The 22,285-nt window shown below is 50.6% G+C and overlaps 1 protein-coding gene across 1 annotated transcript in view; it reads right to left on the bottom strand.

The window, feature by feature from the left end:
• Nucleotides 1-21,883, bottom strand: part of LOC130486264 (actin-binding protein WASF3-like) — a 50,493-nt gene extending 28,610 nt beyond the window's left edge. The window contains exons 1-2 of the mRNA XM_056859505.1: nt 21,751-21,883; nt 13,889-14,023 (exon numbers count right to left, since the gene is read on the bottom strand). Of these exons, the coding sequence (XP_056715483.1) occupies nt 13,889-14,023; nt 21,751-21,883 (268 nt within the window). The remainder of the gene's footprint in view (nt 1-13,888; nt 14,024-21,750) is intronic.
• Nucleotides 21,884-22,285: the final 402 nt, after the last annotated feature.

Below are 22,285 nucleotides of genomic sequence, written 5' to 3'. Positions count from 1 at the left end.
TTTTACGAGTTCACTGATAATACAGCAGGTGATGGAAAGCAGAGACACAAAGACAGAGACCCTCACATTCTGCCCCCCTTAAGGCCCCCCCCCGGGGTCCCCGAGAGGACGAGGCTTATCGGGATAAGCAAGGTGGAATTCCCGGACTAAGCGAGGAGCCGCCATGTGGGGTGCGGCCACCCATTCGTCATGAGCGGAGCCAAGGTTTTTCCAGCGAACAAAGTAAAACAGTTTCCCTTTCTTCCATTTGGAGTCTAAAACCTTGGATATTTCCAAATGGGTGTCCCCTCCTACTACGGTAGGAATCTCGTGTGCGGGAGGGGGGTGGAACTGGGGGGCTGCCACATAGGGTTTGAGGAGGCTTATATGAAAGACTGGATGGACTCCTTTCAGAGTTTTTGGGAGGTCCAGTTCCACAGTAACCTCGTTGATTACTCTGGTAATGGGGAAAGGTCCCACATAACGGTCGCTCAGTTTTTTGCAGGGGCGAAGAGAGCGGAGGTTTTTGGTGGACAGATAGACTTGCTCCCCCACCTTGAGTTCCCATCCCGGAGACCGGTGTTTGTCTGCTTGTTCCTTGTACTTGCTTTTGGCCCTTTCCAGATTTTTGAGCAACCATGGCCAGGTGGATTTAACCACCTGAATCCACTCCTGAAGGTCAGGGGTAGACTGGAGCTCTGGCGAGACGGGGGCAGAACCGAAAGGGCCGAAATCCGTCCCGTATATAACTTGGAAGGGACTAAAGCCGGTAGAGGAATGAGGCGCATTGTTATACGCATATTCGGCAAATGGCAGCAGGTCGACCCAGTCGTCCTGGTGGAAATTTACATAGCAACGCAAATAACATTCTACCACCGCATTTACTCGTTCTGTTTGACCATCCGTTTGGGGGTGATAGGCGGAAGAAAGGCCCTGCTCTTCCACTCCCATTAACTTTAGGAAGGCCCGCCAGAATTTGGCAACAAACTGGACCCCCCGGTCGGAGAGGACCTTCCTCGGGATCGAGTGTAGCCTGAGGACGTGTGTGATGAACAGTTTAGCTAAGCCCTGGGCTGAAGGAAGGCCTGCACATGGAACGAAGTGAACCTGTTTGGAAAAGAGGTCTGTGATAACCCAAAGAACCGTTTTTCCCCGACTCGGAGGTAGGTCGGTGATAAAATCCATGGCGATGACTTCCCAGGGACGGGAGGGGCTCTCAAGCGGTTTGAGAAGCCCTGGGGGTTTTCCCATCCGTTTCTTGGCTGTGGCGCAGGTGGGGCAGCTGCGCACATACAACTCTACATCAGATCTCATACCGGGCCACCAGAATTGTCTTCGAACCAGGTGAAGCGTTTTTATGAAACCAAAATGACCCGCTAGCCTGGCACCATGTACAAGTCCCAATACTTCCTTGCGAAGAGAGGAGGGGACGTACAGTTTCCCCCCTTGCACCCACCAAGTGTTGGTACGTTCCAGACCAGTGGGGAGGAGATGATGCTCCTCCTCCTGCAAGGAGGCGTCCCGGAGTCGCTGTTGGAAGGCTTCCGGGATGCCTTTGAGTGTAGGGGGGGTCTCCGGTGGTCGGGCTTGGGACCGGGTGGTGACGGCTAAGCTAGGAACTTCCCCTCGCTGCTCGGGAGTGAACAGGGAGTCGACTGGGCGATCGAAATCGTTGCGATACTGGGGAAGTCGTGACAAAGCGTCGGCTAGGGCATTTTCTTTGCCAGGGACATGTCTGAGAGTGAACCGGAACTTAGCGAAAAATTGGGCCCACCGAACCTGTTTGGCATTGAGTTTTCTAGCCCCCTTGAGGGCCTCAAGATTCTTGTGATCGGTACACACTTCGAATGGCAGTTCGGCCCCTTCCAAGAAGTGTCGCCATATGGTAAGGGCATGTTTGACCGCTGCTGCCTCCTTCTCCCAAATGGCCCAGTTGATTTCAGACTGGGAAAACTTCTTGGAGAAGTAGGCGCATGGTCTCAACCGTCCCCCCTCATCCCTCTGCAATAGGGCCCCGCCCATGGCTACATCCGAGGCATCCACTTGCACCACAAAAGGCTTGGTGCAATCTGGGTGAGCCAAAACGGGTTCGGATGAAAAAAGTAGCTTCAAACGTTCAAAAGCTAGCTGGCACTGGGGGGACCATTGCAAACGGGCTGAGGGAAGCGCGGCGCTAGCCCCCTTGTCCTTGGTACGCAACAGGGCAGTGAGGGGAAGCGCAACTTGGGCAAAGTTAGGAATGAAGTTCCGGTAAAAATTGGCAAACCCCAAAAACTGCTGAAGTTGGCGGCGGGTAGTGGGGGGTTCCCAGTCCCGCACTGCCTGGACCTTGGCGGGGTCCATTTCCAACCCTTGGTGGGAGATCACATACCCCAGAAATGTAATGGAGGGTTGGTGGAATTCACATTTGGACACCTTAGCATACAGTTTGTGCTCCCGCAGCCGCTGGAGCACCTCTCGCACTAGGCGCACATGGTCTTCCATGGTTTCAGAGTAAATAAGGATGTCATCGAGAAATACCACCACCCCCCGAAACAGCAAATCATGCAAAACCTCATTAATTAATTGCATAAAGACACTCGGAGCCCCCGAAAGTCCGAACGGCATGACTAGGTACTCAAACATCCCAAAACAACTGGAAAAGGCCGTTTTGGGTTCGTCTCCTTCTTTGATGCGAATGCGGTGGTAGGCTTCTACCAAGTCCAGTTTGGTGAAGATTCGGCCCTCCTTTAATTGTGCTAGAAGGTCAGGAATAAGAGGGAGGGGGTAAGCATTAGACTGGGTGACTGCATTCAGTCTGCGAAAGTCAATACACAGTCTTAAATCTCCCGTCTTTTTCTTTACAAAGAAAGCTGGGGCTGAATAAGGAGCCTTGGAGGGGCGTATGAAACCCCTCGCCAGATTGACATCCAGATAGTCTCGCAACACTGTCTTTTCACTAGGGCTCATGGGGTAAACCTTTCCCTTAGACAGTTTGCCTTCCCCTACAATCTCGATGGCACAGTCCGTTTCTCTGTGGGGAGGCAGTTCGTCGCACTCTCTAACATCAAAAACATCAGTAAATTGCGAGTACTCAGAGGGTAATTGAGGAGAGACTGGGGCGGGGGACCCTACCAGTGCGGCGGCTGGAGTCCTGAGTACCCGTTCCTTGTCATGCAACCCACAGGGGTTTTCGGGGAAGGAAAGCACCCGTTTAACCCAATCAATGGAGGGATTGTGCCCCCTTAACCAGTTCATCCCTAACACCACAGGGGTTACAATAGGGGCGATAGTGAAATACAACCGTTCCCAATGTTCCCCCACGGACATAATCACGGCTGCAGTTCTGTGGGTCACCGGGCCCCGTTTAAAGTCACTCCCGTCCATTTGGGAAAAACGGAGGGGTCCCGGAAGCCGCTTGCGCCGGACACCCAACTTCTTGGCAGTTTCCTCATTTATCATGGTGCGGGCACACCCCGAGTCGACCAACGCGGGGACCTCTAACGGGGGACCCCCTTTGGGTAGGGACAGATGGACACGCACAAATACATTGTCCTCTTGGGCGCTTACCATCGGTGGAGCTCCTTGCACAACGATAGGGACGGTCTGCTGCGGAGCCCCCTCTACAGCAGACCGACGGCGTTTTTTGCCGGCTGTTCCCACTCTTCCTCCTCGCTGGAAGAGGGGGACGGGGTAGTGGCCTCCGGGGAGCCGTCCGAATCAAAGACGGTATTTGTAATCCGGGACCCCGATGGGACCGTAGAGTCGGATGCCCCATCCTGGGGACGTGCGTGGAGAGCGGAGGGTGCGCCGGAGCGCCGGCTCAGTGGTCCACTTCTGCGGCGAGGCTGGCTGTCGGCGGCCGGTTTCGTCGGCTCGGCCTGGGTTTGGCGGGGAGGGGTCGGACGGCCTGAGCGAGAGGGGCATTGCGATGCAAAGTGACCCTTTCCCCCGCAGATCAGGCAGACGCCGGCCTCGAACCGCTTGCGGCGTTCCGCGGCCGAGAGGACCCCGCCACCCCCTTGCCGGAGTTCCCGGCCACGGTCACCCCGGGGCCTGGGGTCTCGCCCAATCCGTTGCTTGGACAAGTTCAGGAGTTGTTTGCGATTCTCGATGTCAGCAGCATGGCGAACCCAACCTTCCACATCCGGGGGGTTCCCTTGCATGAAGGCCCAATGTTGGAGGTCTGGGTTGAGACCCTCCCTGAAACATTGTACCAAGGTAGCCTCACTCCAGTCCAGAATTCGGCTAGCCAGTGACTGGAACTCACTTGCATACTGCGCCACCGACTTAGTCCCTTGGCGCAGTTGCATCAGGGAGGCTTTAGCCCGCTCACCTAGAGTCGGGTCCTCAAAACGGTTTCGGAGTGCTACCATGAACTCGTCCAGGGTTCGCAGCACCGGCGAGCGGAGTTCATACTGCAACGCCATCCAGGCAGCCGCCTCCCCTTGCAGTAAGGAAGCCACGTACTGCACCCGGGACTCCTCAGAAACGAAGGTTCGGCCTTGTTCCCGCATAAAAATGTCTACTTGGACCATAAAAAAGGTCAACTGGTCTCCCGACCCGTCATACGTGACTTTCAGGTCCCGACGGGCCGGGGGGGCAGGGGTTGCGGGCGGAACTACTGGCGCCCCGTCTGGGGGAGCACCGGCTGGAGGTTGCAATTTCAGCGCATCTAGGGTCGTGGCCATCTCACCCATTACGCGTTGCATGATCTCCATCTGCTCCTGCATAGCCCGGCGGTCTTCCTGCCACTGTTTTCGTTCTTCCTCCATGAGGGCCTCTTTGCGGGCCGGGTCCCCTTCGAGTCCCGTGCTGGGGAAGGCCAACCGGCGATCCTTCGCCGCAGTCCGCGAGAGCGACCAGCCCTTGGGAGAGTCCAGCCAATAAGTGAGCCCCCGGGGACGTCCGTCCCGATCTTGGTCGGGGGCGCGACCCTTCGGTTTCTTTGGCTTGGCTCCCTCCTCTTTAGGGTCCGGCTTCTCCGGCTCGTCCGGTTCCTTGGGGGCATCGGGGTTAGGGGTGGTGTCCTCGTCGGCTGACATTCTGTCCAAAGCGGTACAGCTGCAGTCCGAGAGGCAAGGACTTGCAACTTAATGTGAGAGATCCCCCTCTCTGAGTTTGCTTCTCCAAATCAGTTGCTCAGACGTTGACACAGAAACAATCGATTTATTGAAGCCTTCAGGAGATGAGACAGGCACAGGTAGAAAGTTGCAAGTGAGGGGCTATACGGGTTTACAGAATATATTGACTCCAGGGCACTGGGGCACTGGGGTTCACACTTATTGTTATGGGAAGTTACAAGCTTGGCATAATACAAAACATCAGACAGATCCCAGGAAGTCTGGGCGGCTATCACACTTCCAAGGCCGCATCGGCCTGAGGGAGTACTGGCAGGAAGAACAGCGGGGGGGGGGGGGAAGATACATGGGCCATCAGGCCTGGCGCCTGAGACCAGAAGGTGTGAACTGCTTTTACGAGTTCACTGATAATACAGCAGGTGATGGAAAGCAGAGACACAAAGACAGAGACCCTCACAACGAGTAGCGCTGTTCTTAATGATGCGATTGGACTAAAGCCAAAAGGACGTTTAGTGGTTGACATGAATAGATGCAAAAGGAAAGTCTGAAGCTGTTCAACGCATATAATAGGAACATGGAATGTGGGGAGCATGAATCAGGGTAGGCTTGAAATTGTTAAACAAGAAATGGAACGTATGGACATTTCAGTCCTGGGAGTAAGTGAATTAAAGTGGACTGGATTAGGACATTTTCAATCAGAAAATTTACGAAGTGTTTTATTCAGGGAATGACAAAAAGAGAAGAAACTGAGTTGCTTTAATAGTGAGGCAAGATGTAGCAAAGGCAGTCAGGAGCTCTAATGCAAAGTCTGACCGAATAATATCAATCAGACTTCAGGGAAAGCCTATTAACATAAGTATGATTCAAGTTTATGCCCCAACTACAGATGCTGATGAGGAAGAAATTGAAAGTTTTTATGCCAGTGTTCAGGAAGAAATTGATCAGACACCTAAACAAGATATGCTGATAATCATAGGTGATTGGAACGAAAAAGTAGGGAACAAAGCAGAATCAAATGTTGTTGGCAGATTTGGGCTAGGAGCACGGAATGAAGCAGGAGAACGCCTCGTAGAATTCTGTGAAGACAACAATCCGTTCATTGCAAACACATGTTTCAGGCAACCAAATAGATGATTGTATACATGGACATCACCAGACGGCCAGTAAAGAAATCAAATAGATTATATAATTGGAAGCAGAAGATGGAGAAGCTCTATTCTCTCCAGGATCTCCCCAGCCAGTGTAACAAAGAAGATTAAAGACTTGGCTTGCATTACAGAAGAGGCGTTCAGCAAGGCTATTAGCTAAACAGCATAAGTTCTCACAGGATGTAAGCCCTTGGCCCAATCTGAACCAAAAACCACATCAGAGACAGTCAGGTCCAAAGAAGCTGGTTTTTACTGGTCAAATTGGTTAACAGAGCATAAAGAAAAGGTGACAGCAATGAAGCTTGCTGGCTTGCACTTGGTAATATAAAAGCAGAGAAAAAAGCAAGAGATTACAAAACACAAACAGCGCTGAGGTTCCCACAGCTTCAAACGGATTTAGGTATGCACAACAGTCCTTGAGCCTGGTCAGTGGGAAAACGAAACTAAACAAACCAACTGAGACACAGGCCTGACATTCTGCCCCCCTTAAGGCCCCCTCCCATCTTGCAAGGGGCTATCCGGCTTGTCCGGATAGGCGGTGTGAAAGACGTTCACTAAGTGTGGGGCGGAGACATCCTGTGCACGCACCCACTCGTCGTAGGCAGGGGGGAAGTGCTTCCAGCGAATTAGGTATTGCAGGGATCCATGTCGTATACGCGAATCTAGGATCTTTGACACTTCAAAATGTTCCTCCCCCCCACCATCACGGGCTGCTCGGGAGGCGGTTCCGGGTGCCATTCCAAGGAGGCGACATGAGGCTTAAGGAGGCTGACATGGAAGACTGGGTGGATACGTCTCAAGGTTTTGGGGAGAGTCAGTTCCACAGTGACAGGGTTAATGATCCGGGCAATGGGATATGGTCCAATGTACTTGGCACTGAGTTTGTGGCAAGGGCGAGTGGACCGCAGGTTTTTGGTGGAAAGATACACTAATTCACCAATTTGGAAGTCCTTGCTGGGAGAGGGATGCTTATCTGCTTGCACCTTATACTTGCGCTTGGCTCTGTCTAGGTTGCCCACCAGCCAGGGCCACGTGGTGCGGAGGGCATGCGCCCAAGAGGCTACATCAGGATCCCCCTCCCCCTCGGTTACCTCTACAGGGGCAATAGGACCGAAGTCCTGACCATACACAGCATAGAAAGGACTGAACCCTGTAGATTGATGGACAGCATTATTGTAAGCATATTCTGCAAAAGGCAACAGTTCCACCCAGTCATCTTGGTGGTAATTGACATAACAACATAAATAACATTCCAGTACCGCATTGACAAGTTCAGTTTGCCCATCCGTCTGGGGATGGTAAGCACTAGACAACCCTTGCTCCACCCCCACCAACTTGAGGAAAGCCTTCCAAAATTTAGCCACGAAACTACTTCCGCGGTCGCAGATTATCTTGCGTGGGAATGAATGAAAACAGAAAACATGTGACACAAAGAGGCGGGCCAACTTGGGGGCGGAGGGAATACCCGCACACGGAACCAAATGTACCTGTTTGGAAAATAAGTCAGTAACAACCCATAGTATAGTTTTGCCCCCACTAAGTGGGAGATCCGTCATTAAATCCATGGCAATCACCTCCCAGGGCTTGCTGGGAATTTCCAGCGGTTGCAGCAGTCCTGGGGCCTTGAGACCGTTTGACTGTGGCACAAATAGGGCAGCTGCGAATGAAGGAGTCCACATCAGAATGCATCCCCCCCACCAAAACTGTCTGCGCAACAAGTGAAGGGTTTTCAGGAACCCAAAGTGTCCCGCAGTTTTAGCTCCATGGGCCAATTGCAGGACTTCTCTTCGAAGTATCTTAGGCACGTATAATTTCGAGTCTTTGTACCAACAACCACCTTGTTCAAGCACACCTTGGGGCAGGGTTTGGGAAGTGTTCGGCTAAGCACTGAGCCCGAAGGGAGTTCAGGAAGGAGTTGGAGATGATCACCCCCCTCCTTTCGCGAGAGAGGGTGGACCAGGAGCTGGTGGTGATTGAGGGGGGGGGGAGAACTGGTTGCTGAGGGGCGCCGAATATAGACGGCGCAAGGGGGGCTGGCGAGGGAGCCGGCTGCTTAGGGTTGAATACCCTGTCGGCTACTGTGCGGTTTCCATGCTGGAGTCGAGTTTGGGCCCGGGTCTGCACGGCCAGCATGGGCAGGGCCCCTCTGTGCGCCGGGGTGAATAAAGAGTCTGTCGGCCGATCAAGTTTTACTGGGTATTGAGGCAATCTGGATAGGGAATCAGCAAGTACGTTCTGTTTCCCAGGCACATGTTTAAGAACGAAACGAAATTGAGCAAAGAAGTCCGCCAAACGCTGTTGTTTTGCGGACAACTTATGGGTTCCCGTGAGGGCAGCTAGATTTTTGTGATCGGTCCAGACTTCTAAGGGGACCCTAGACCCTTTCAGGAATTGCCTCTACAGAGTAAGGGCATGATGGACAGCTGATGCCTCCTTCTCCCAAATGGGCCAGTTCAGTTGGGCATGTGCAAACTTTTTTGAGAAGTAGGCACAGGGGTGAAGGAGACCGTCCGGTCCTCTCTGGAGAAGCCCCCCCCCCCCATGGCTACATCGGACGCATCGACCTGTACAATAAACATTTGGTTCGGATCTGGGTGCTGCAAAACAGGTTCAGAAGTGAAAAGCCGTTTGAGGGCTATAAAGGCGGATTGGCATTGATTAGTTCACAGGATTTTGGCAGAGGGCAACGTTGCAGAAACCCCTTTATCCTTCGTTTTTAGGAGGTCAGTGATTGGCAGCGCCACTTGAGCGAAGTTGGGAATGAAACCGCGGTAGAAATTAGCAAAGCCCAGAAATTGCTGCACTTGCTTGCGGGTGGAGGGTGGAGTCCAGTCAAGTATTGATTGGATTTTAGCGGGGTCCATGCTAAGGCCATGATGAGAGATTATGTACCCCAAGAAAGTTACTTTTTCTTGCTGAAATTTGCATTTAGACAGCTTTGCATAGAGCTGGTGGTTACGCAGACGTTGCAAAACTTCTCTGACCAGAGCAACATGTTCCTCCCTGGTTTTTGAATAAATGAGGATGTCATCCAGATAAACTATCACGCCACGGTACAGTAAATCATGGAGGATTTTGTTAATGAGTTGCATGAAGACCCCCGGGGCCTTTTTTAACCCGAAAGGCATTATAAGAAATTTATATATTCCAAAACAGCTAGAGAAGGTGGTGAGGGGTTCGTCCCCCTCACGGATATGGACTTAATAATAAGCTTTTATTAAGTCTAATTTGGAGAAAACGCGTCCCTCTTGTAATTGTCTCAAAATGTCTGAAATCAATGGTATGGGATACACGTTGGCTTGGGTAACTGCATTAAGCTTTCGGAAGTCAATGCATAAACGTAGGTCACCCTCCTTTTTCGGACAAAGAACACAGGGGCTGAGTTGGGAGCGTTCGATCGTCGAATGAATCCTCAAGCAAGATTTTTATCCAAAAAGTCATGTAACACAGCGCGTTCAGAAATGCTCATGGGGTAAATCTTGCTCTTAGTTAGTGCGCAGTCTTTGACCACCTCAATTGCACAGTCTGTGGTACGGTGGGGGGGCAAAGCATCGCATTCTTTAATATCAAAGATATCTGTAAAGTCTCTGTATACCTCGGGTAAAGGTGTCGGCGATGAGGTATCGGAGATTAATGCCGGAGCGGGTGGAGGCACCACCGCGACTTCGTGTCGGTGCTGTTCACACTTGGGATTGGTAAAGGTAATAGTGTCAGTTTCTCAGTTTATACCGGGACTATGACCTTTGAGTCAATTAATCCCTAGAACAACTTTGAATCGGATGGGGGCTATGGTACAGTCTATTTGTTCCCAATGAGAACTAATACCCATCGCTACTCCCCATGTGCGATGATCGACTGGTCCCCCCTTAAAATGGTTTCCATCTATCTGGGCGAATTGGACGGGAGCTGGTAGCGCCTCGGACTTGACTTTGAGGGCTGCAAACGTGGCCTCACTAATTAAAGTGCGGCTGCAGCCAGAGTTTATAAGTGCCTTGACAGGTAATTGGGGACCCCCTTTATAGTGTTGCAACACTGCGTCCACATAAACAGTGGTTTCCACTTCATTCACCTTGACGGGAGCTTTGGGTTTAGCAGGAGATTCTGCAGGGGTCTGTGGAGACGCTCCCCTCACCACAGACCGTATCCGTTTTTTGACAGGTCAAGTGGGGTTTTCAGGTTTAGAGCTGGAGAATTCCATTGATTATCCTCATCCGAAGAAGGAGAGTTGTCCCCCAGTGGGGCACTTGTAATCCGGGACCCTGTGGGGTCACTTGGTGCAGAAAGGTTAGCCGATTCTTCAACATGAAGTGCAGAGGGTGTGGGTCGTCCCGGCACTGCGCTGCGGGTGGCCGCGGTGCCTCTGCATTGAGGTCTCTCTCGAGCTCGGGATGGCATGCTGGGGCGAGTGTTCTCCAGGCGTTGAGGACAAGTCGCTGCAAAGTGGCCCAATTTTTCGCAAACTAGGCAAGCCCCCCTCTGGAATCTTGTTTCGCGATCCAGAGGTGGCCGCGTAGGTTTACGCAGGCTGGAAAGCGGCGCTTTCGATGGGGGTTTTGGGGCACTTTTATCCCTGTTCCGTTGCCGGACCAGGGAAATGAAACGTCGGCGGCTCTCGACTTCCTCAGCTAGTAAAATCCAATCCTCTAGGGTCTCGGGATCACCCCGCATATACGACCAGTTTAGAATGTTAGGGTGTAAGGCTTTCCTGAAATAGTGAATAAGGGTGGCTTCAGGCCAGTCCACAATTTTACTGGCCAGTCTTTGGAATTCATCTGCAAATTCCCGGACTGGAGAGGAGCCCTGTCTGAGTTGTAATAGTTCTGCTTTGGCTCGCTCCCCCATAAAGGGATTCTCAAACCATCTCCACAAGGCAAACATGAAATTGTTGAGGGAGCGGATAGAACGGGATCTAGTGTCAAATTGGAGGACCATCCAGTCGGCCGCTTTCCCCATCAATAAAGAGGCTACGAAACGAACTCGGCTATCCTCTGTGGGAAAGTATTGCCCCTGTTCTCTCATGTAACTGTCCACTTGATGTAGAAAACAGGGTAGAGCCTCGAGCGAACCATCATAGGTCATCTTTAGTCGAGGTTGCTTCTATTGACCGGGTATGGGTTGTCCCGGTTGCACGGGTGCCCCGGGAATTGGTACAACCGGGGCTCCCAGGACTAGGGGGAGAGCAGGTGGTTGAGCAGGTGGTTGAGCTGGTACACCCGGCTGAACTGGGAGGTGTACTGGTGCTGCGGGTACAGGGAGAACGGGCTGCGCTGGAGTCGTCAGCGCCTGCTGCAAGCACTCGTTTTCTAGAAACAAGCGTTCTATTTGATCCTGGAGACGGTCTACACGATCATATAACTCCTTCTTCCTCAGGACCACCCGTACGATGTGCTCGACTGGACCGCAAACTGGTGACCCAATGGGAACCGTCCCCATACAAGTCGTCGGAGTCCCGAAGCCGTTCTGCGAGGCGATGCGCGCGTTGGGTGGTGCGAGACGGAGCAAAAGCCGGAGAAAACGTTGGTCCCAACGAGGGGCTGGTCCACACGGTGTCTTTGGGGCGCACATCCGCTCACGCCCGTTCTGCAGCCAACTGCTGTTCCCTTTCCCGTTCGGCCTGAGCTTTGGCCACCGCCTCAGCTGCCTCTTGGTCCGCGAGAGTCTGGGCGGCTTCGAGCTTCAGGGCGGCAGCCGTGGTAACAATCGGTAGAAGTTCCTTCTCCAAAAGGGCGAGGAGCGGTTCAGACTCCCCGCCCAGCAGCGGTTGGACCTGGACCGCTAGCGCGGGTGCCCCAGCCCCAAAAGTAGGGGTCAACAACCGTGTTAGATTGGCTACCGTGGTATCCTTAGGTAGTCCCACAAACGGAAGCGCTGTTTGGACAGCAGTCCGTTGTGCCTCTGCTTGACATTCAGCCGCATTTGGCACCAGTGAAACACCTACCGGCGCCGATCCCACCATGGCTCAGGATACGGCAGGACGAATTGGGGAGGCTGCCAAAGGTTGCTGTTGAGTTTTCTGCAGAGTTCACCTCGCCAACAAGCGAGTTAAAGTGACCAGGTCGTCCTGGGCAGCATGTACTTCGTCCAGAAGCCCGTCCAGCATCACAAGGCGTTCTGATCCAAGTCCTCAGAGGTCCAAGGTTGTGCCGCGGCTAGCGATTGCCACTGGCCTCGAATAAGTTCCACTAGGCGGTTGATCTCCGCATCAGTCCGTATTGCTTCCAATAACACATCCTGTAGGAGGGTAGGGTCGTCAGGGCAAGTCGACGACCCCAGCAGCAGGGCCCAGGGATCCACGTCCTCCAGGATCCCGCTAGGCAGTTAATAGAAAGTATGAAAGATTGCTGTCACAATGTAAGCCCTTGGCCCAATCTGAACACAGGCCTGACACAGGAGTCAGAACCACCAGGTGATACAGAACAGCTGGAGGATGCAGAGGGCAATACAAGCTAGGCTGGCCGCCAGGCTCCTTTTGGGAGCAACTTTGTTGTTTCCTGCCGGCTCTGATATACGTGTCAGAGACTCTGCTTGCAAACTTGCTGATAACCTCTGTGTTTGAAGTCTTCCTGTCTAAGGGGCAGTTTCTAGCTTCCTGCGCCTGAACTCCGGAGAGACCCGTGGCCCATAGCCAAAACCTTGAGGGCCAGGAACTTGTGTCGGTGAGTGACCTTGTTCCTTTACTTTGGTGTGCTTGTTTGGCACTTACTCCTTTGCTGCCTGACACTCCCGGGAAAAGTAGTCAGCATCAGCCTCTGCTCCACACAGTATCTCCACTGCTGTGATTGGAGTCAGAGGCCAAGCTCTGCTGACTGGTCCCTGCCTGCACGCAACACAGAAAGTCTATTTAAATAACCTGTCACTCTCCATAGAGAATTTTCCACAAACAGGAGATTTGAAAAAAGCTAGAGGGAGAGGGAAATGGGGAGGTCTAGGAAGGAACAGAGCAGTTGGGATGCCGGGAAAAGTCCTACTGCAACTAGACCTCATTGGCTGTGTACCAAAGATCCCTCTCAGATAGCATGAAACTGGCACTGGTTTTAGAGAACTGCAACACTCAGCAGGCACACACAATGAACATCCCGTCAGAACCTGTTTCAGAATTTTAAAAAACATTACAGTACATGAAAGGTTCAAGGCAAACCTATATATCTGCACAAGTACCCCCCTCAAATCCCCCGCTTCAGCAAACTTTTTTTCAGCAATGCTTCCTGCTCTTTCCTGATTTTTAAAGCAGCCCTTAGGAGTAAAAACGATTAGGCCTCCATTCCTCTTGCTCTGGACTAGCCAGCGTCATGGCCCCATTGATTTGTGGCTACAAAGAGGAAGGAGCTGCATGCAGTCTTCCCCCTCCATTCCATTATTTTGGCCAACCAAACCCAGAGGCATCAGGAAGACCAACATGCCCTTGGCACTTCTTAAAATTAAACAACAATATCTGACACAAATCATGGGCTACTCTTTCACAATGATTTATGACTCCGTGCAGAGTGAATCTTCAAGGCCTGCCCACTGCCTCCTCTCTACCAACGGTGTGCTCACCTGCTGAAGTTCTCTCCCTTTTGCCTTAAATGGCTGTGGAGCCGTGGCCTTCTGCAGTGCCAAACAAAAGACCGATCCCTCCAGTTGTGGCTCCTACACTACACATTGTAGCAGTTAATAAAGAGGAGTCATGAAAGTAATTTGCCCTGATGTGCCAGTACTTACCTTCTTCCACAGTGGAGTCTAACTGAGTGACCTTGATCACCAGCAGATCCACCCGCTCCTGCAGGGAGTTCATCCGCATGTAGAAACTATTGGCTTCATTGAACAGTTCTCCAAAAATGTCTTCAGCGTGTCTGCCTGAAAAAATACATAACAAAGACATAAAGCTAGATGGGGAGCGACCCAAGAAATGGCCTTCTTTGTCATGGCACCAAAACTCTGGAACGCCCTCCCCAGGGAGATTCATCTGTCTCCCACTATTGATGTCTTCCACCAGAGGGGGAAGACTTTTTTGTTTTGTTTGGCATACCCCTAATGATAGTTATTGGCCTTCCTTCCTGGTTCTGGTGTTCTTTGTCTATGTGTTTTTATTGAATTATTTTATAATTTTATATGTTCTTTCTAATTGTTCAAGTGTTTTAAATGTTTTAATGTTTGCCATTTTGGAGACACTAATACGGTGAAAAGGTGGCATAGAAATGTTTTAAATAACCAAATAAGGGGCTCTTGAAGAAAAGGACTTGCCCTCACGTGAACCAGAGGCAAATGTAAACAGTGCCCAGGGTCTCATTTCATTTTTACTTATATGGGATGCGTTTTTTGTAAGAACCAGAAGACCTTTGGTTTGTTCCAAGCAAGCAAGAAACATTTCCTGGCAGAACAGTCATTCTGAGGCTGGAACAGCATGTTACATTAAATGGGTAGCCACCCTCTAAAGTGATAATTGTGTGCTTAATTCTCCCTCCCCCACTGTAGTATCTAGACAATTTACCTGTTTCATGGGATTGTTCCTGAGCATCATCATCTGAAATCGAAGGGCACAGTGAAGCCCACAATGTCAGGACACAGGCAAATTGCTCAAGATGTTATGGGGAAGAGAGGGAGCTAAAGACACAGTCACCACTTGGGGGGGGGGAGCCCCATCCATCAAACAGAAAGTGTCATCCCAGACATGAAACCCACACTAACTGGAGCTCAGAGGTTTTTAGGGTTTATTTTTCTTTCCCAAATTGCAATCACTTTATTATGACAGTGGGAGGCAAGGTTATTGTGACTGGAGAGTGTGAGAACAGGAGGCTGAGCGACAAGAAATGTGCGAGACGGAAGCTTCAAGCAGAGTGCTGAAGAGGCAGGACAGAAGTGCAGCTGGAGTCTTTTATAGGCCTCAAACAAGAAAACAGGTAGCAGCATACCAAATGCTTGGTCTTTACTAGGACTGTCAACCCGTTAAAGATTCTTTCATTGATTAACCCTTCCTCCCATTTCGGTTTCCTGCCACTAAAGCCAATTGGAGCCTCCATGTGCACTGCAGTCATCAGATACAGCCTTGCTCTGACTACCATCATCATCAGACTGGGAGGCACAAGGGCAGGGTCTTTTTATCAATGGCATCCTCATTATGAAAATCTGTTCCCAGGGGTGCTGATAACAACCATTTGTATGTGACTCCAGGAAACCAGTAAAGAGTTGTCTGTACGGGCAAGCACCTGGAAAGCCTACTGCGTTTTTCCAGATTGAATAGATATTCTTCGTCATTCTTGTTTTTTTCTGGGATTTTCCTGGCTTTTAATAAGCTGCTCTTTGTGGGATGCTTTACTGGTTGTTTTCCATGCCATTTTCTGCCTCCAAAGGTCCTGTGGAATTGACTGGTGAGCTAATCTCAATGCTAAATAAATAAATGAGTCCAAAACATCTGGGTAACTACCGACCCATCAGTTTGCCGTCTATACCGGGAAAAGTATTTTAACAAATCATCACTCAGTCCTTGAGCATTTAGAAAGGATGGATCTGATTACTAAGAGCCAGCACAGGTTTCTCAAGAACAAGTCATGTCAGACTAATCTTATCTCCCTTTTTGAGAAAGTTACCACCTTGCTGGATTAGAGGAATGCAGTAGACATAGTTTATCTAGATTTCAGTAAGGCTTTTGATGAGGTTCCTCAAAATATTCTGCTTGACAAATTGGGAAAATGTGATTTAGATCCTATTACAGTTAGGTGGATCTGTAACTGGTTGACAGGTTGCACCCAAAGAGTGCTTGTTAATGGTTCCTCATCCACTTAGAGAGGAGTGACTAGTGGAGTGCCTCAGGGATCTGTCCTGGGCCCTGTGTTGTTCAACATCTTTATGAATGATTTGGATGAAGGAACAGAGGGGATGATTATTAAATTTGCAGATGATACTAAATTGGGAGGGGTGGCAAATACAGTAGATGACAGAGCCAGGATACAGGATGATCTTGACAGGCTGGAGGATTGGGCTAAAAGTAATAAAATGCATTTCAACAGAGATAAATGTAAAGTTCTGCATTTAGGAAGGAAATTCAAATGCATAATTATAGGATGGGGGAGACTTGTCTTAGGAATAGTGTGTGCAAAAAGGATTTTGGGGTCTTAGTAGACCAAACACTGAACATGAGTCAGCCATGTGATGCAGTAGCTAAAAAGGCAAATGCGATCTTGGGCTGTATCAACAGAAGTGTAGTGCCCAGATCACGCAAAGTGATGGTATAGCTTTACTCTGCTCGTTAGACCTCATCTAGACTATCGTGTTCGGTTTTGGGCAATATACCGTATTTTTCGCTCCATAGGACGCACCTTTCCATAAGACGCACCTAGTTTTTAGAGGAGGAAAACAAGAAAAAATCTTGTTTCCCTCCTCTAAAAACGTGTCTTATGGAGCGAATGCTGGCTGGGCGCGTGCGCGTCGGGATGGCACGAGCCGGCGTTCCCCGCCCCGACGGCCAGCTGGGAGGCGGGCAGGGGGCGCAGAGCCGGCTGGGCGCGTGGGCTGGCTCGCTCTGTGCGGCCCCGTCTGCCTCCCAGCTGGCCATCGGGGCGGGGAACGCCGGCTCACGCCGTCCTGACGCGCACACACAGAGCCGGCTGGGCGCATACGCGTCGGGACGGCGCGAGCCGACAGCCAGCTGGGAGGCGGGCAGGGGGCGCAGAGCCGGCTGGGCGGGTGCGCCGGCTCGCTCTGTGCAGCCCCGCCCGCCTCCCAGCTGGTCGTCGGGGCGGGGAACGCCGGCTCGCGCCTTCCCGGCGCGCACACGCCCAGCCGGCATTCGCTCCATAAGACGCACGGACATTTCCCCTCACTTTTGAGGAGGAAAAAAGTGCGTCTTATGGAGCGAAAAATACAGTAATTTAAGAAGGATGTAGACAAGCTGGGACGTGTCCAGAGGAGGGCAACAAAGATGGTGAGGGGTCTGGAGACCAAGTCCTATGAGGAAATGTTGAAGGAGCTGGATATGTTTAGCCTGAAGAGGAGAAGACTGAGAGGTGATATGATAACCATCTTCAAGTACTTGAAGGGCTGTCATGTAGAGGATGGTGCCGAGTTGTTTTCTGTTGCCCCAGAAGGTCGGACCAGAACCAATGAGTTGAAATTAAATCAAAAGAGTTTCCGTCCAGACATTAGGAAGAATTTTCTAACATTTAGAAGTGTTCCTCAGTGGAACAGGGGGGTTTTAAGCAGGGGCTAAATGGCCATCTGTCAGCAATGCTGATTCTATGACCTTAGGCAGATCATGAGAGGGGGCCATCTTGGCCATCTTCTGGGCATGGAGTAGGGGTCACTGGGTGTGTGGTGAGGAGGTAGTTGTGAATTTCCTGCATTGTGCAGGGGGTTGGACTAGATGACCCTGGTGATCCCTTCCAACTCTATGATTCTATACCCTACTACTACTTCTGAAAATGTTTAAAATGGCTACCACAGGTAAAGAAGCATGTAGACAAGGGGGGTTCCTTTTATAGGGTGGCCATTCCCATTAGTGAGGCAGACGTGCAGTCTAATACCATAAAGCTGACAGGAGCCAGGATGCAGGGGAAAGGGAAGCTGCCTGGGAGATTTAAATCCTCCTCCTCAGGGGCGGACTAATGGCTTTGGAGGTTATTCAGCTGACCTTTGGTTGAATGACATGGCTGCTCTCCACCTGTGTCATCTGCAGTTCTTAATGAGTCTGCTGGTTTTTTGGTTTGTTGTGATAACAGTTTCAGACCTCCAGCATTTCACATATGCAGACAGGGACCACTGGCATACTCATACAACCCACTACTCTGTCAAGGATCACTGCCTGCCTCCCATTCACAACACCTTCCAGAACAATCTTCGCTGCGTCCCATTCACTTCATTTACTCTGCAGTAGCCTGTCCTGTGCTCTCTTTTTATTTCCTTAAGCAGTTTTAGTTACTTAATTAGTTTGACACGCAACTGTTTGGGCATACTGCTGGAATCACATGGCATCTATTTTGATCCCTTTTCATGGGTTACTAGCTTGCTTCTGGGCACAACCCTTAGAAAATTAGGGAACTGGAGATTGTGAATTGCAAAATTACTCAAGTGGCCTCCGAACTGGGTTGGCCTGACTTTATTTCTGCTCCTTTTTAGGGACCAGACTTTGTGTTTCTGGCAAGCCTTGTCTCTGAGAGAATGCCCTCCTTGTTTAGCAACACAGGAAAACAAGCAACATGTCTTGACCTTGTGAATCAACTAAGAATACAACATCGTGTCGGAAAAAGTCTAAAAGTAGCCACAGAATACACTCGTGCTCAAATGGGAAGCAATGGCCGTTCTTCATGCATTTTTTGCCCACTAATAACTAAGCAACTCATTATGTCAATCAGGCTTAAGGGCTACTGGTATTCGTCACATGGCATCTGGTTGCCCTATGTGGTATTCCAACTACAGCTGAGGCAAAAATACTCCAGCCTTTTGCAAGTATTTTTGGAAGCATCAGGAAGCCTCTCCCTTTTATGAAGGATTTTAGCCTATTTAGAAAAAGAAGAGTTGGTTTTTATATCCCGATCTTCATTACCTTTAAGGAGTCTCAAACTGGCTTACAATCACCTTCCCTTCCTCTGCCCACAACAGACACCTTGTGAGGCAGGTGGGGCCGAGAGAGTTCGGAGAGAACTGTGACTAGCCCAAGGTCACCCAAGCAGGCTTCATGTGGAGGAGTGGGGAAACCAACCCAGATTAGATTCCTCCGCTCTTAACCACTACACCACTACATCACCTTCACTCTCCCTCACTCTCAATTGCCTTGCTTGCTCTCAGTGAAGTTAATCCCATAAACTCTTCATTACATTCTTCCCCATGCGATTCCTGATTGGAAGGGGTTATGTGGTTCAGTGCTCGCATTCTCAATGAACCACATTTGCCCTCATTTGCCACATTATATCACCAAATCTGTCTCTGCAGTGTTGTGGCTTCATTCCATTCCTTACACAATTGGCTGAGATTGGCCATGTGATTGATCTTGGAAAGAGAAGGAAGTAGCAACTAGAGCAGGGCTGGGGAAGAGAAAATGACGATGAAGTAGCCATTGCTCCAGGAAAGCAGGGAAGATATGCACAATTCAAATGTTTTTCAAGGAAGTGTTTTGCCCCAGCCATTTTCAGCCAGAAAACTGAAGCCAGAGAATATTTTATGTATGTATTTATTGAAAACATTTATTATCTGCCTTTGTTCTGGGCAGAGCTCGAGGCGGAGCTCATATTGCATGGCATCCTACCAAATCAACTCTGAAGCACATGTGATGGGGAAGTACAGTAAAAGATATGAAGGAGCCAAATCCAGTTTTATGTTAGTGCTGCTAACATTACTGTTTCACATTGCTGCAGAGCAAGCTGATCCATCTCATCCTGTGCAAATCAATCCCACAAAGTGAGGCCTGGTTCACACATGTGGGAAAATGAAATGGCCAAGTGCACAGTCCTGCTTCCGATTGGACAATCACATTTGAGAATGCTCCCTAAGTTAAAGAAAAAAACCCTTGCTGCAAAAAGAAAACCCGAAAAGCTGAGGATCCTTTTTCCCTGCTGTACTCATTTTCTGTCCACACAGACCTTTTTCTGCAAAAGGAGCATTCCAAGCTGTGCTCCATCACCTCAGTCTGAAGCGGCACAGTCCTTTCTATCCTCCCATCGCCTCCTCCATCTTCTGAATCTGTGAACCAGGCCGTAAGCTGATCTAACAACCACTCCTCTTTACCAGGGAATCCTGACTGTTTTGATCTCTAAAAGAGAATTCTCATCAACTTCTTCAAACTATATTGTCTAAAATTTAGGTGGGAAAGCCTTGGCAACTAGACTCTCATAAAACAGTACAAGTTTATGTAAGACTCTGTCTCCAGGCCAGAAGAATCTTGCAGGGTATCAGGGCCTGGCAGTCTTATTTCACCTCTTGCCTAGTTAAAGCATATACCGTATTTTTCGCTCCATAAGACCCACTTTTTTCTCCTCAAAAATGAGGGGAAATATCTGTGCGTCTTATGGAGCGAATGTGCGCACAGAGCCTGCTGTGCGTGCTGGAATGACGCGAGCCGGCTCTGTGCGCCGTTCCAGCGCGCCCAGCCGGCTCTTTGCGCCCCGCCCGCCTCCCAGCTGGCCATCGGGGCAGGGAAAGCCGGCTTGCGTCGTTCCAGCGCGCCCAGCCGGCTCTGTGAGCCCCGCCCGCCTCCCAGCTGGGAGGCAGGCGGGGCGCACAGAGCCGACTCGCATCGTTCCAGCGCGAGCCGGCTTTCTCCGCCCCGACGGCCAGCTGGCAGGCGGGTGGGGCGCACAGAGCTGGCTTGCGTCGTTCCAGCGCGACGCGCATGCGCCCAGCCAGCTCTATGCAGCCCCGCCCGCCTCCCAGCTGGCCGTCGGGGCGGGGAACACCGGCTCGCGCCGTCCCGACGCGCACGCGCCCAGCCGGCATTCGCTCCATAAGACAAGTTTTTAGAGGAGGAAAACAAGATTTTTTCTTGTTTTCCTCCTCTAAAAACTAGGTGCGTCTTATGGAGCGGTGCGTCCTATGGAGCGAAAAATACGGTATAAGACAACCTCTCCAGCTCAGACCTGGACATCTTGCATGATCCTCTTGGCCTGGAGACCAAGTCTTTCTTATCAGGCAGAGCAGGATGGTGCTTGTAATTCTGCCCCACTTTCATCTTAGCCCAATGAAGCTTTTCTGATGCTTTGGGAAATGAAAAACGTCCTTGACCCAGAGATTAAAACAGGAAGGAAGTTCAGGAGAGAATTATCTGATAATGGTAGTCATCCTTTATGTGGTGCTCACTAATGTGTTTCTTGGCACCGCTTGCTTCTCAGCCAAAATAGCAAAAAAAAAAAAAAACGGGGGAAGCTTTGAGCCACTGACTCGCACGGTGCTGAGCTCTGAAGCTGGAGTCTCACAACATACACCCTCAGCTAGACCACAGATGTAGGCTCTGCCTGTTTGGGGGGTTGGCAACTTCTCCCTGTGGCTGTACAGGAAGCAAATATTCCTGTTTTCTTGGAAACTGAAACCAAGCAATATCTCTCCCCCAAAGTAAAGAGCCGATCCTGGCTTTTCTCTGCTTCCTCTGCAAGAGGTTCTTCAGAAGAACCCCAGAGGCCATTCAGTGCCTCAGTCACAGGAACCACCCAACGTTTTGATTTGTTCTGCCCTCACCATGGCAGCCATTTTGGAATGGCACCCACTAGCCTTTCTGAACATCCCAAGAGAGTCTTCTGGGAACTCCTGTTCCATGGGCAGAGAAGAAGAATTAGAAGAAGAGTCGTTGTTTTTAATACCCTGCTTTTCTCCAAGGAGTCTCAAAACAGCTTACAATTGCCTTCCCATCCTCTTCCCACAACAGACACCTTGTGAAGTAGGTGGGGCCGAGAGAGTTCGGAGAGAACTGTGACTGTGCCAAGGTCACCCAGCAGGCTTCATGTGGAGAAGCGGGGAATCAAACCTGGTTCTCCAGATTAGAGTCCACCACTCTTAACACCGCACTGGAGAGAATGCTTTCGTACTGTCTTCGGTTTCCTGAGAAAAAGGCCTGCCTGGCTCCATCTTCAGTCACAGAGAGCACACACAGACTTGCAACTTACTGAGACTCCCCAGCTGCTTAATGATGGCCGCCAAGGTGCTGTTGGTCACACACTCCAACTCACTGGTAACGCCATCGGGGAGAGCGCCACGACAAAGGTGGCGGGGCTCTATGCTCCTTTTCACTAGCGGCATCTTGGCTGGGCATCAAGGGGCTTCACCTTGGATAAAGAAAGGGATGATCAATAATCAGGGTCTTTTACCAAGTTGAAAACTTTACTGGTACAGCACCATCAAGGAACACAGCATTTAACAAACAAACAAACAAACAAAAAAGGAGAACGGTGTTTATCCCAAAAATGAGCAGTGAGGAAGACAGCAGAGAGAAAGAAAGCCTTGTGGGATCTAAGGCGGGATTTGTAGGAAGGCACCATAGTTATCCTTGGGGAGGGATTTCCAAGTCTGACAGGCTGCAAAAGAGAACCAGCAACAGACACTCAGTGCTGGGGGAAGGAGTGCTACGCATCAGAGGTTTCCCCCGACCTCATCTCTGTGCGGTCCCTCTTTGTTACTGCCCCCCAGTGACCACCTGTCCAT

Source organism: Euleptes europaea, chromosome 13 (genome assembly GCF_029931775.1).
Source record: "Euleptes europaea isolate rEulEur1 chromosome 13, rEulEur1.hap1, whole genome shotgun sequence".
Taxonomy (NCBI): Eukaryota; Metazoa; Chordata; class Lepidosauria; order Squamata; family Sphaerodactylidae; genus Euleptes; species Euleptes europaea.
The sequence above is the reverse complement of the archived record's forward strand: the minus strand, read 5'-3'. Positions and strand labels throughout refer to the sequence as shown.